The sequence below is a fragment of the Hylobates moloch genome, unplaced genomic scaffold (genome assembly GCF_009828535.3).
Source record: "Hylobates moloch isolate HMO894 unplaced genomic scaffold, HMol_V3 SCAFFOLD_1, whole genome shotgun sequence".
Classification (NCBI taxonomy): domain Eukaryota; kingdom Metazoa; phylum Chordata; class Mammalia; order Primates; family Hylobatidae; genus Hylobates; species Hylobates moloch.
This window is the reverse complement of record NW_026652276.1, coordinates 83,572,318-83,586,913: the sequence shown is the minus strand read 5'-3', so window position 1 is coordinate 83,586,913 and position 14,596 is coordinate 83,572,318. Positions and strand designations below refer to the sequence as shown.

Here is a 14,596-nt window from a genome sequence, read left to right as displayed (position 1 = left end):
GGAGCCCTCCTACATAGGAGTTTCTCCCTCCTTGCCTCCCTTCCTCTGCTCCCCTCCCCTTCCCCATCCTCATTCCTCCCCTCCCCACCCTTTTTCTTGCCTATTCAAGAGAGACCTGCTTGCCTTCTGCTTCCCTTAGTGCATTAATAAAGGTGAGATGGGTAACACAACCCACTAAGATTGGTTACCATCTGGGGTTGTTCAGCCATCTCATCTGAGTTAGTAGTGGGGAGAGAGAGCTTAAAGGAGACTGGCTTCATGATGAAATAATGGTCCTTTTGTCTGTCTCTTGCTGTAGAGATGGTTTCGCGTTTCATCTTAGGCCTGGGCCACTGTGGTGTTTTTACAAGCTCAGTACAACCCTGCTTAAAGATACAGCCTTTTCTTTAAAGGATTTGGCCATAGTGCCACAGGCCTGTTCTACCTACTTCCCTTCCCCACCCCAAAGTTATAACTTCCTATATATAGTAAAAACCCACTGTAGTGTGTGCTGTTTAATTGGGTTCTCTGATCAGGGTTAAAATGTGTTCCCACTGTATTTATTTTGAAAATGTTTATAAGATATGCCTCATTTCATAACCTTCCAAAAGGTTTTCCTTGTGATTATATAATTAGTAACACCTGTAAAACATTGCCTTTAACCATGTAGCTTCTTTCATTATCTTTTTGATTCCATGTTCTGGTGCCGCCTTTTGATGAACTGGGATTGGGAAACTGTGCCAAATATCTTGCAGTACTGTACCCAGGTTTAGCCTCATAACCTTAATTAGATGTGGAATGCTGAGAATGCATTATTGTATTTTTTTTTTAGCTTTTCTAACAACAGTGAACTTCTGAGCACTTCATTAAAAGTTATAGAACATTCCTTGTGTCTTCAGCATTTAGTTTCCCACCATAGTTTATTCATAGAAAATTAATGTAAGACTTAAGGTACCTTAATATTAAGCGGTCTGTTTGTTTGAACACAAGTTACCTCTTTTGTCAATACACAAGTTATGTTCCAACTTTCAACGTTTAATTCCTCTTCTCTCTGTTCCTTTTCTCTTTAGAAACAAGTGTTGAAAATGTTAAAGGCTGTGCTGAAGAAGAGCCGAGAGGGAGGAAAGGGAGGCAAGAAGGAAGCAGGTATTGTGCAAGAATGAGCCCAGCCATGGACAGCAGGCAGCAAGCTGCTCCTCACCCCAGGCCAGATGGATTTGTTGCTTTGGGAGTGGGTCAGAGAGGGTTACCTGGGTTAGAACAAACAGTGTGCTGGAGGCTATGAGAAATGAAATAGGCCAGACATGGTGGCCCACACTTGTAATCCCAGCATTTTGAGAGGCCAAGGCAGGAGGATTGCTTGAGGTCAGGAGTTCCAAGACCAGCCTGGGCAACATAACGAGACACTTGCCTCTCCAAAAACTTTAAAAAAATTATCCGGGTATGATGGCACATACATGTAAATCCTAGCTACTTGGGAGGCTCTGGCAGGAGGATCTCTTGAGCCCAGGAGTTCAAGGCTGCAGTGAGCTATGATAATGCCACTGTACTCTAGCCTGGGCAACAGAGCCAGACCCTGTCTCTTAAAAAAGAAAAAGGACAGGAAACATAATTTTCAGCTTTCTTATGAGAAGTGACTTTGAGAATTGAGTTTGGGTCATAACCAAATCCTTTCCCAGAGATTTAAAGGTTCATAATTTTAATAGGTCATTCAGATCTGGAGGGAGTCAAAGTTAAAGACATTGAGGGATAGCAGGTGTGTTCAGGAATTTGGTTTCTAGAAATCCCATTCCCTTTCCCACATGATTACATTTTATACGTTTGACCAACTGCTGGCTGACTGGTCTTCATCTTTTGGAGTATCAAATTTTACTCCTAACAGGTGGAGCCCCACTTAATGCCAGACTGCTTGTTTTCATTATAATGAGAACTACTTAATTTGGCTTGAATTTCATTCTTGTTTGTAGAGTTCTGGTGCATATTCTCACTGTGACTCTAAGAGCATTACATTCCTTGTGCTAACCTATTCTAGGATTATTTTGGTGAATACTCACTGGTACACCCTTTTTCTCTCACTAGAAAAACTATGTATTGTCTACCTGTATTGCACAATAAAAATATGTTAGCATGAATTGACTTGCCTGAGATGTTACGTTTCACTCTGTAAACCCATGTTAATCCAGTCTCCTTTGAGAATGACTGGTTTTCTGAGTTACTATGTCAAATAACGTTTCAATTTTAATTTCTGTTTTAAGAAGTATGCTTATTACTGAAGCATGACAAAATTATGGTTAACTCTTTAATTCAAAAGATCTTGCAATGCCTTGTGATAATATTAATGTCTGTTGTTTCCATACTTATATAAGAGAATAAGTGGATTTCTAACATTTTTCGTTATATAGAACCTAGACAAAATTTCTTTTTATTGCTAATTATCCCTTCAACCAGGTCTGCAAAATGACAAACTCATCTTAAAAGTAGAGCCTTTATTGCAAAGCTGCTGTTAAAGCTTCTCATCAATGCCTGGGTGAGCAGACACCAAAGAAAAGGAGAAACCAGTTTTTAATGACCTAAACAGGAGACCATAGTTAACCTTAGAAAATCAACCCCTGGCTTTGAATAATTAATTAGAATTGTCACTGCGGAGAAATTTCGTTCACAGAATTTCCATCCAGGGGGACATTCACCCTCTCCTGGGTCAAGGCCAAAATGTCTTTCTTGTTAGTTTTCTGAAAGCTGTTTAAAAATAATAACAACAAAAAACTTTTTCAGTTTTGGCTCATCTGTCACCAATCATGAGAACTTTGTTATTTGCTTCTTTAGAAGCCTTTGTAATTTCCAGCATAAAGTTACATCCTAAGCTGTCTGTTGGGCTGGAACTGCCAGCCAGTGGGTTATTTTTCTCAGGATCAGGGTCCCCAAGCCTAAACTCACCAGTCGGTAACAGTTCTTCAAAACAGGCCTACCATCTGCTTTGACCGGTGCCATACTTAGAAGAAATAGCAATATATTAATAATCTTCAGCACCCATGCCTTTCAGACACACCAGACAGGAACATAGTTTGCATTTGAAACTTTCAGTTTCAGAGCGTGTGATTTTGGGTTTATTTCTCCCTTTGGTCTTTATAAGCAACTATTGCTTTTTCTGAATCATTTCTTCATAATAATTTCCACACTATGGCTTTTTCACTAATACAGACCAACTTGAAAGAGCAATGGGAACGTTTCCCGTAAAACATCTGCATGGTATGTGCCTTTTAGCTCTTAACTAGAACCTGGTTGTATTAGGCTAGCAACAAAGCAGATGGAATTTTAAATCCTGATGAAGTTCTATCACAGGATTGTTGGGGGAAATACTTGGAATTTGACCACTCATATATTGAGTCCATGCCAGTCCTCATTATATAAGTAAATCATAGCTAAGTTTTTCTATAAATTAAAGCTGGCTAATCTACCAAGACTGCTCTGAAACTTAGGTAATATCTCCTGCAATATGGAAAAATTTTGCTGTACTGTTTCCAATTAAAACCAATCTTTGTTGCAAAGACATAAGAAAATTCATTCGCATGTACTTGAACTCATAATCATAGAAATTTAGGAGACATGTCTAAAAACTTGAGTTCAGCTTTTCATGTCCTTTGTAGGTTGTTTTTGCAGGCAATCTTTTACTACACTTTTATGTTAAACCTATTTTGAGAATTTGGAAAAATGCAGTAACTGAGATCAACTTAGTATCCTTCAATGGAAACCAAGTATTTTTCAGAAGTATTGAACAGTTGTTATTCCCTCATTTATCCCTAAAAAGAAGTTATCACTTGTATCTATAGGTAAAACTTTAGCAGGTATTGAATTCAAACTATATGTATATAAGGATATTTGCAGTATTATGTTTGTTGGTTTTTATTCTTTTGAGACAGCCTCACTCTGTTGCCCAGGCTGGAGTGCAGTTGTGCACCATCTCCACTCACTGCAACCTCCGCCTCCTGGGTTCAAGCAGTTCTGTTGCCTCAGCCTCCCGAGTAGCTGGGATTATAGGCACATGCCACCACACCCGGCTAATTTTTGTATTTTTGGTAGACATGGGGGTTTCACCATGTTGGCCAGGCTGGTCTTGAACTCCTGACCTCAAGTGATCCACTCGCCTCTGCCTTGCAAAGTACTAGGATTACAAATATGAGCCACTGTGCCCAGCAGATATTTGCAGTATTATGTACAGTGAAACTTAAACTATTGAAAATCATCGAGTAAACTCAAAATAGCAATATTCTTCTCTTTTTTATGATTATGCATTTTTACCTAGGAAATGCTTATAGCTGGGCAGAAAGTGTTTTCAGAAGGCTATAGAGGCATGCTGGGGAATGTAATTTTTAAAACTTTACCATGTTTTTTTTAGAAAGCATATTCACCTTGTTCCTGCTGTTCCATCAGTGCAAATGAGCACTGTATTTTTCTTGACCTTGAGTTTGGCCTAAGGGAGCAAAAATCAGTATTAAACCATAATATAGGGAGAAGGCCAGATGAGGGCATCGTATTTTTTTTCCTCTCCCTGCTTTATGTTAGGACCTTGATCTAAAATAAGCAAACGAGGCTCTGTGTTTATTTTTGAAGCTCTCCAGAGAGGCCTACAACCTTTACCACATGTTTCTTAATTTTAAGTGACCTTTACTATCAGAAAACATTCATATTACTACTATTAAACAGTTACTTAGTTTTAAAAATTAAATAATTACTAGACTCTTAAGATTAAGAGTATTATGATATTCAATCTGGACCTGGTAGGAGTTTACAGTAGATATGAGAGCCACACTGGAAGTTAGTGTCTTTCTGTACAGCAACACTGTTTGGAAAATGAAGAGGAAGAAAAGTCCCATTTTATAATAGAACAAAAACTTTATCAACCTAAGAAGAAATATGCAAGCATTTTTTTTTTTTTTTTTTTTTGAGACAGGGTTTTGCTGAGTCACCCAGGCTGGAGTGCAGTGGCGTGATCTCGGCTCACTGCATCCTTGACCTCTCAGGCTCAAGTAATCCTCCCACCTCAGTCTCCTGAGTGGCCACCACGCTACCATGCCTGGCTAATTTTTGTGGGGTTTTATTGCTGTTGTTGTTTTTTAATAGAGATGGGGTTTCCACCATGTTGCCCAGGCTGGTTTCAAACTCCTGGGCCTACACGACATACCCACCTCGGCCTCCCAAAGTGCTGGGATTACAAGCGTGAACCACTGTGACTGGCTATGCAAGCCTCACATTAAAGAAAATAAAATTTTATTGAAGGACTTAAAGGAAGACCTGAATAAGTGGAAGGAAATACTGTTTTTCTGAATAAGCTGATTCATTATTTTAAACCACCTAGCTCTTCCATAATTATGTAGACATTCCATTTAATCCCTAATGAAATCCCCAATTTTTAAAGAAGCCTTTGTTTTTTTTTTTTTTTTTTTTTTTTTGAGTGGTTTTAGGTTCACAGCCAAAATTGGGAGGAAGGTTCAGAGATTTGCCCCCACACATTCATAGCTTCCACCATTATCAACATTCTCCACCAGAGTTGTGCATTTGTTACAACTGATGAACCTACGTTAACACGTTATTATCACCCAAAGTGATCAGGTTCACTCTTGATATTGTATATTCTGTGGGTTTGAACAAATGTATAATGACATATCTACCACTGTTGTATCACAGAGTAGTTTCATGGCTCTAAAAATCCTGTGCGTTTTTTTAAAACACTATAGAATTGATTCAAAAATCCATCTGGAAGAGAAAGTGCTTAAAGGAAAATCAAGGACAATTTGAAAATGTGAGGCAGGTGCATGTAAATGGCCAAACCTGATTCACATGCCTCGGATCTAGCTGCATGAGAGCCTGGAAGAGTGTGTTTGGACTTCTTGGCTAAGATTTGTACAAGATGGACTTTACCTTCCACCACCATATGCATTGTGGAGGATTCTTCAGTCATAGACATTGGGCAGGTTCCCTCCCCTTCAAAAACTAAGGAAGCACAGATACCTAATTGCAGCTCATTATGGTAGCTGTTACTACCACATAGCGAGTAAATGGCTCAGCTAATTTTTTTCCTACTGGTCTCCAAGAAATGAAGCATAATTTGATCTAACATCTATGATGTAATTAAAGCTCACAGTTGGTAGTGTTTCTGTTCTTTCTTTAAACCCTGGAGATTTTGTCCTTACTCTGGAAGCATTAGGTGGTCAAGGCCTCTTGCCCTCTCTAGAGAAGTCTGGTCCCTGTCTACCTCTGTCCCTTCTGCCTTCCACCAGTCTTCAATCTGTAGTGTTTTGCCCACTGTAATTCTCCTAGTTCTTCAGTATTGGCGAGGAAGTAGGTTCAAGCTGAGGCAGAACAGCAAAGTTCAGTGAACTTTTAATTGCAGTACTGCCTCAATTAAAATATAGACTGATTAAGGAATAGTTCCTTAATGTGCCAAAATAATAACTGTTTATATTAAGTCTTTTCTGTTTAGTTAAATTATTTGTGCTTTTTTATTTTTCCCCAGTAGGGGGGCTTAGTTTGAAGCAACTTGTTAAAAAAAAAAAAATTTTGACCTTTACCTTTCTCTCATTAAAACCCAGGTGGTTGGCTAAATACACTTGTAATAATGTTAATTAAGGCATTGGATAGTCTCTAAGCCTGTGTGTGTACTGAATTAATCTATTAGCTTTGCATCTAATTCTTCACTTTGAATTTCAAGTAGAAGGAAGCTGTTTGCCTCTAAAGTTTAAAAGCCATTGATGTGATTGTTAAACTTGGTATTTTAAGCCATTCCAGGCTACAGCCTGGCTTTCAGTGGTACCTTCTAAACATGCCTCAATACAAATGATGCTTTGTTTTATGTGGAAAATACGAAGCTGCTTTTGATTATTCTGTGCTGCCTTTGCCCGTTTTCTGTGGTTGTGGACTATTTAGGAATTTAGTGCCGTGACTCTCTGGCTGAGCTATGGATATTTGGTATCTTCTTGTTAACATTCTCCAAAGTGTTTCCCAAGCAACAAAACAAGCAGAAATAATTCAGTATATAAAGGTATTATATTTTTCTTTACTGGGGCATTTAAACAAATTCTGCAAAATGTTAGAACATGATTTAAACATAGAATGGGACTTCTGTGTTTTTTTGTTTTGTTTTGTTTTTTGAGACGAAGTCTCGGCTCTGTTGCCTGGGCTGGAGTGCAGTGGGTGCCATCTTGGATCATTGTAACCTCAGCCTCCTAGGTTCAAGCGATTTTCCTGCCCCAGCCTCCCAAGTACCTGGGATTACAGGCATGTGCCACCACACCCAGCTAATTTTCATATTTTTAGTAGAGGTGGGGTTTTGCCATGTTGGCCAGGCTGGTCTCAAAATCCTAACCTCAGGTGATCTGCCCATCTCAGCCTCCCAGAGTGCTGGGATTACAGGTGTGAGCCACTGCACCCAGCCTGATTTTTTTTTTTTTTTTTTTTTTTATACTTTAGGTTTTAGGGTACATGTGCACAATGTGCAGGTTTGTTACATATGTATCCATGTGCCATGTTGATTTCCTGCACCCATTAGCTCGTCATTTAGCATTAGGTATATCTCCTAATGCTGTCCCCGCCCCCCCCCCGCCCACAACAGTACCCGGAATGTGATGTTCCCCTTCCTGTGTCCATGAGTTCTCATTGTTCAATTCCCACCTATGAGTGAGAACATGCGGTGTTTGGTTTTTTGTCCTTGCGATAGTTTACTGAGAATGATGTTTTCCAGTTTCATCCATGTCCCTACAAAGGACACGAACTCATCATTTTTTATGGCTGCATAGTATTCCATGGTGTATATGTGCCACATTTTCTTAATCCAGTCTATTGTTGTTGGACATTTGGGTTGGTTCCAAGTCTTTGCTATTGTGAATAGTGCCGCAATAAACATACGTGTGCATGTGTCTTTATAGCAGCATGATTTATAGTCCTTTGGGTATATACCCAGTAATGGGATGGCTGGGTCAAATGGTATTTCTAGTTCTAGATCCCTGAGTCAGCCTGATTTTTAATAGGAGCAGGAATGCTGGTTGTTCCCTCTGGTTTGATAGGTTCCTTCTTCAGATTTTCTTTGTTGTCCCTCATGTATGTCACAAAGTCAAGAAAAAGCATAGACTTTGAAATTAGAGGACACAGACTCACATCCCAGCTCAATCACCTCCTATTTAACTTGAATTTGGACAGATTTTCTTAACCTTGATTAAACTACCTTATAGTTATATTGTCAGGGTTGAATAAGAATACCTTTCTGCAAAAGTGTTTTAGCTTGACATTTGGCCTCTGCTAGATATCCAGTACATCTTTTCTTTTTTGAGAAAACTGTGTGATACCTTAAAGAACTAATAAAACCCTTAAAAATATATAAATAAAAGGTATACCTAATGTTAAATGACGAGTTAATGGGTGCAGCACACCAACATGGCACATGTGTACATATAACCTGCACGTTGTGCACATGTACCCTAAAACTTAAAGTATAATAATAAAAAAAAAACTTCTTGTTCCTTTTCTGTTATGGAGAAGACAGGACTGATCTCAGATGAAGAGTGATGTTCTAGAAGCTTCTTTCTATGACTTCCTATTCCCAAATATTCTGGCATCTCCTCTGGATACTAAAGGCTGTTCTCCCAGCTTCAGCCTTTCCCCTGTAACAAAACTGGGGAAGCTCTGAGTCATTTGTCTGCCCTATGGTGGTTTATGCTTTCAAAATAATGTATTTTACCTTTTAACCTCTATGAAGTACTTGCATTTTATGGTTTTCTCTTTATGAAGTTAAACTGAAAGGCTTTTCTCCTTGCTAAAGGGATTTCGGGAGTTGACAAGCAGTTTTGAGAGTAGACTTCTAAGTACAGTTTATAAAATGTTATCTCAACACATCCTTTGTGAATGAAGGTCTTTATATATGGAGGGCCCTTGTCCCCCGACCTCTTCATAGCTTTTCCATGTGTTTTAGGGAAATATAAAGGATGAAAGAGTTAGGGGAAGTAGGGAACAGATATCTACCGTTTATCATTAGGCACCTACACGTAAGGCCCAAGCTGGTTTCATACAGAACTGCCTGTTTTCCTGGTGGGGGGGCATACTTGGAGAAAGCTCTGGACCCCAGAGGAAAGGGAAGTCAGTCATCCTGGACTAATAGACCTTTTTATGGCATAAGATCTCCAGCAAGGCACCACCTATCTGAATCATCATAAAGCATGTGATAAAACTCTCAAACAGTGCTTCTTTACTTGAGCTGCTTTTTGTATGTGTATGTATAAATGCCACAGGAAGCTAGATTAGTAGTAGGCAAATGAGCAATTCACAGTTCATTTTTAAATTATCAAATCTAATTTTATTTCACAAATTTTTATTAAAACTCCTCTGTAAAACACAAAGGTCTTATTTTGTACAGACTTAGTTTTCAGAAAGTTCCATGTATATGTAACTTAATTCCCCTAAAAAGTTTCATCTTTGCTTCTCCGTGTTTTCTATTTGCACTTCCTAGAAGGGGAATTCTAGGTTTTATTTCTATCCTACAGGAATGTAAAAAACTTGATTTCATATAATCTACTGGCAAGTATAGTTCCTGAGTGGGAAGATGGGCTACAAAGGATTCTGAAGTAGATTGACTTTTATTTCGTGGCTGATGATCCAAACTGAGTATTCCTCATAAGAATCTTAAGGGGATGGTGTGTTCACCAACCAGTTGTCTTGCAGTTGATGAGGGTGGCCATCGGGTGACCAGCTGGGTAGCCCTAGCTCTGGAGTAGCATCAAATTGAGAAACCTTATTCACATCCAGAATCAGAGTTAGAAAGCAGGATCTGTGTGTCTTCTCTCTCCCACTCCCCTCTGTCCTTTTAGGGGCAGGCTAGTTATAACTCATCAGCTATGAAAATACCATTGTTCTTGTCCTATGTTCTGGTGACCACAGTGCAGTGGGTAAAGCTAAAACGAGCAACTGAGCAGCTGGTTTTAATTCTTCACACTCTTAAAGTTTGTCAGGGAGTTGCCCATTTTTAAGGGAGTTTGGAGCCTCCAACTGCTAGATTTGGTACATGGTGATGATCTTTATGCCCTGGGATGTCATCAGGAATGATGTCTCTGATGTGAGACGTGCATGGAGGTGGCTGTAGTGGTTTGAGATCTTGTCTGGAGTTTTTGTAGATCACGAAACTGGCTGATAGCAGAGGCTAAGAGCCTGGAGGTAGACTCCAGGTTAAGGATGGAAGAGAGCCACCTGCACACGGCTGTCTTCCTGATGATTGTGTTTTTATTTCACTTACCAAAATTAAGGAATTTGTGTTAATACATTGTTTCTTTGTGAGGACTTGCTCTTCACTCCCTACTAAGCAAATTTTCTATATGACTTATCTAGAAAGCTTCTTTCCAAGTACCAGATGTTAAAAATATTTTGATTTTTGATAGTACATCTTCGTGTTGTCTTAGTCTGCTTGAGCTGCCATGACAAAGCACCATTGACTGGGTGGCTTTAACAATAGAAACTTATTTCCCCTCGCCGTGCTGCAGGCTTGAAAATCTGAGATGAGGGTGCCAGCGTGGTTGGGTGCTTGTAGGATTTGCCCTCTCTCTGTGTTCTCACATGGTAGAGACAGGGATAGCAAGTTTTCTGGTATCTCTTCTTATAAGAGTGCTAAGCTCATCATGTGCTCACGTAACCCAACCATCTAATCTGACCTCATCCAACCTAATTGTCTCCCAAAGGCCCAGTCTCCAAATACTGTCACATTGGGAGTTAGAGCTTCAACATAGGAATTTTGGGAACACAATTCATCTATAGCACTTTAATGTTGTTATTATAAACACGATACCTTGGAGAATTGGTCATGAAACACACCATTTTATGTACTAAGGAAGAAAAAAAGTCAATCAATTAGCATGTTTATTACACTTAAGATTTTCTTTAAACTACTAGAGAAGTAAAAAAGAATAAATATCAGTATTTGAATCCATGCCTAATATTTATATACTCAGTGTACAAAATTCGAAAAATATGCTGGGCCCAGTGGTTCATGCCTGTAATCCCAACACTTTGGGAGGCTGAGGCGGGAGGATTGCTTGAGCCTGGGTGTTCAAGACCAGCCTGAGCAACATAGTGAGACCTTGTCTATTAAAACAAAAAAAACAAAAAAACAACAAAAAAAAACTGGCCAGGTGTTGTGGAACATGCCTATAGTCTCAGCTACTTAGGAGGCTGACGTGGGAGGATTGCTTGAGCCTTGGAAGGTCGAGGTTGCAGTGAGCTGTGATCATACCACCACACTCCAGCCCAAGTGACAGAATAGTAAGACCCTGTCTCCACAAAAAAAAGCAAATAGAAAACACTCATAATACTTATAAGCAAATAACCCGAGATATTCTATATTTTTTGCTTTATCTTTTTTAAATACAATGTCTTTTTTTGTATAAAAAAATGCCTAAGATTTTATCGTACCAATGTACCATGGTTTTATTTGGGCCCATTTTGTTTCCATATTTTTTTCATTTTAAAAAACCCTCTGGAAAATACATACCTTTGTATGAATTACTAACTATTTTAGAATATGTTTTCAAGCATGGAGTTAATAGGGAAAAGAAATGAACTTTTTATAAGCTATTAGTGCCTCTTGCCAAATTGTTTTCTAGAAAGCTCATGTTGGTTGCCACCTGCGTAAGCAGTATGTGAATGTGCCTGCTTGCACAATTCCTATTACTAGGGGCTATTTGTGGGTTTTAGTAATCTTTGCCACTTTTATAGGTTAAAACTTGCACTTCATTGCTTTTAATTAGCATTTCTTTGAGATTGGTAGACTTCTTCCAGTATTTATTGCTGTTACATTTCTTCTTCAATGATTCTTTTTCATGCCCTTGTACTTGTTTTTTTTCTGTTGGGATTGTGAGGGGCTTATTAGTCTTGTTCTTCCCTTTTCCTAATGTTGCCGTTGTGTATAGTAATGCAAATTTTCTTTATGACTTATCTAGAAAGCTTCTTGGGGAATTTTTACTGAAGTCGCTGGTGGTGAAACTGCCTATGTTCTATAGGTAAAACTTTCTCTGCATTGTTAACATTTCATGTTTGTGCTGAGGCTAGAGGTCCACTAGTCTGATTGGCTTACATTCAAGAATTTATAAAGAAACCAAAATAAAAGCATAAAAGCAACTCCATTGAGTCATCAAGCTGTCCACAGTACTTGATAACATTCTGTCTCTGTGCACAGCCAAAGATGTCAAAGTTCCTCCTCTACCCAGATGTGCTGGAAGCCTGACTCCTGGTGAGTTCCCAACAGTAGATGGGGATAGTTCCAGCAACATTTCCTTAACAAATTGCTATATTCATAAGTGCAAACTTTTATCCATGGCTGCATGTTCTTAGATTATTATGTGTAGAGATTCTTTTTTAAACTATGATAAAGTAATGACATTTTGAAGTTTTAGATCTAGGAGGATCTTAGAAATTGAGTTCAATTTCTTGCTTGAGGAAGACCTGGAAAAAGAGGCATTGAGCAACTACCCAAAGTCGTATAGCTAGTTAAAGCAAAGATGGACTCAGAGTATAGTGTTTGTACGTTAGTGGTTTATACTATGTCTCCAGCTGGCCTCCTTTATTATCTCACACTGAGTAAACATAAAAGAAAACATATCTCTATGTTGTATCTCTATATCTCTATCCCTGAGATAGAAGATAGAAAATTTTCTTAATAATTTCTTACTTCAGGGACGTTCATTTTGTTTTTTTTCCTTTAGATTTTTTTTTTTCTTTTCCTAGAAGGATTATTTGTGAGATTCTTACATGGTCTTGATCTAGACTGAATCACTGAGTAGACAGGGTCTTGCTTTGTAACCCAGGCTAAAGTGCAGTGGTGCGATCATAGCTCACTGTAGCCTCTAACTTCTGGATTACGCAGTCCTCCCACCTCAGGCTCCCTAGTTGCTGCGCTACAGGCGTGCGGCTCTACACCTGGCTAACTTTTAAATTTTTTGTAGAGGTGGGGTCTCAATATTTTAAAGCAAAGTTTTGCTTGATATCCTTGTGACTGTCCTAATTCCATCCTATTCTAAAATCACTTGTTTTTGTAAAGCCATTCAAACTCCATAAATGTAATAGTGTACACAATTATAAAAACAAAACCTATATGATGGTATTAAAACAGACACTATTCCTATTTCTTCTCTGCTTCTCTTTTCACTCCCCAAAGGCAATTAATGTCAACAATTTCTTAGATGATCGTTCAAGATATTTTCTGTACTTCTGTGCATATATGTATGTGCATGTGGACACACATCAATACATATATCAATCCTTAAGAAACCCCACATGCACTTTATAATACATCTTATTCTGTAAACTACTATGATGATTGCATTTTTATACATTTTTTTCATATCGGCACATATCGATATATAGCCTTCTAAAAAGTGGTTCAGTGTTGCATTGGGTAGTTATAATTTATCTCATTCTTCTGTTGATGGACACTTAAGTTATACTTTTTGTTTTTATTACAAGTCAGTTCTAGAGTGAATCTCCTTGTACATAACTGCCTGTGCTTTCATAAGAATAGTTGTAAGAAATTCTGTTGGGTAACAGGTTTGTTCATTTATAATTTTTCTAGGTTTTGTCAAATTGTCCCTTTAAAAGGTGGTAAGTTTACAATTCCACCAGTAATATAAGAGAATACTTGTTTATTCAAATCCTTAGGTTATGATCAAACTATGTCATCTTTGCCAGCATGAGAGGCAAAAATTATGTCTGTTTTTAGTTATGCAGTTCTTTAGAATGAATTCAAACACATTTTTATCTGTTTATGGGCTATTTGAAACCATACTGCCTGGGTTTGTATCCTGGCTCCACAGTTTATCAGCTGTGTGAACTTGGGCAAATTACTTAACCTTTCTGTGCCCTGTGATTCACTTGTGGGGATTAAATTGTGGGAATTACTATTTATAAAGGGCTCAAGCCCATGCTTGGCATATAGTATATGTTATATCAGTATTTGTCAAAAATAAAAATTTAAATTTCTTACTCTCTCCTACCTGTCTGTTTACCTATGTTCCTCTTGGGTTCAATAGCTGTTTTAATATTTTGTAAGTGGTTAATCATCTGATAGCTTACTAGCTAAAGTTCTAAGCAAGGCAAATGTGTGTCTTGTTTAATTTTGAATTATAAAGCCTAAAAAGATATATGTAAGTCATCCTTTATTTTTTATAGGATTAAGTGAAGGATTTTGTATCAATTCTGTAAATTCACTGTTGAAAACTAAGAGGTTACAAAGCAATATTTCTTGGAGGTCAGCTCTCTTTATTTCCCTGCTTTGTCTGTGAGTTTTGATTCTACTAATCTGATTAAACCTCTTAGAGCTACATCCTTAGCTCCAAGATTCTGAAGATTAGAGATTCTGGAGGATTTTTCCCCCTCCATCCATTAAATTGTTACCATGGTTATTGGACTCCTCCAGCAGTACCTCTAATCCTTCTGATTTCTGGAAGCAGCATCTTAAGGGTGAATAACTCTGCTGGTTTGGTTTCAAAAAACTTAAGTAACGTAAGAGTCTGTTTGAATATGCCTACAGTTTTCTTTGAATAATTTTTTCTGAACCTGTTTTCTTGCCTACAAAATGAAGTTAGTATCTAGC

At 38.2% G+C, this 14,596-nt stretch overlaps 1 protein-coding gene across 6 annotated transcripts in view; it reads left to right on the top strand.

The window, feature by feature from the left end:
• TANC1 (tetratricopeptide repeat, ankyrin repeat and coiled-coil containing 1) overlaps positions 1-14,596 on the top strand; it is a 264,732-nt gene that overhangs the window by 96,540 nt on the left and 153,596 nt on the right. For all 6 annotated transcript variants that reach the window (XM_032755640.2, XM_032755638.2, XM_032755636.2 and 3 more), the window contains exon 3: positions 1,050-1,125. In XM_032755640.2, the coding sequence (XP_032611531.1) occupies positions 1,065-1,125 (61 nt within the window). In that variant the 5' untranslated portion in view covers positions 1,050-1,064. The remainder of the gene's footprint in view (positions 1-1,049; positions 1,126-14,596) is intronic.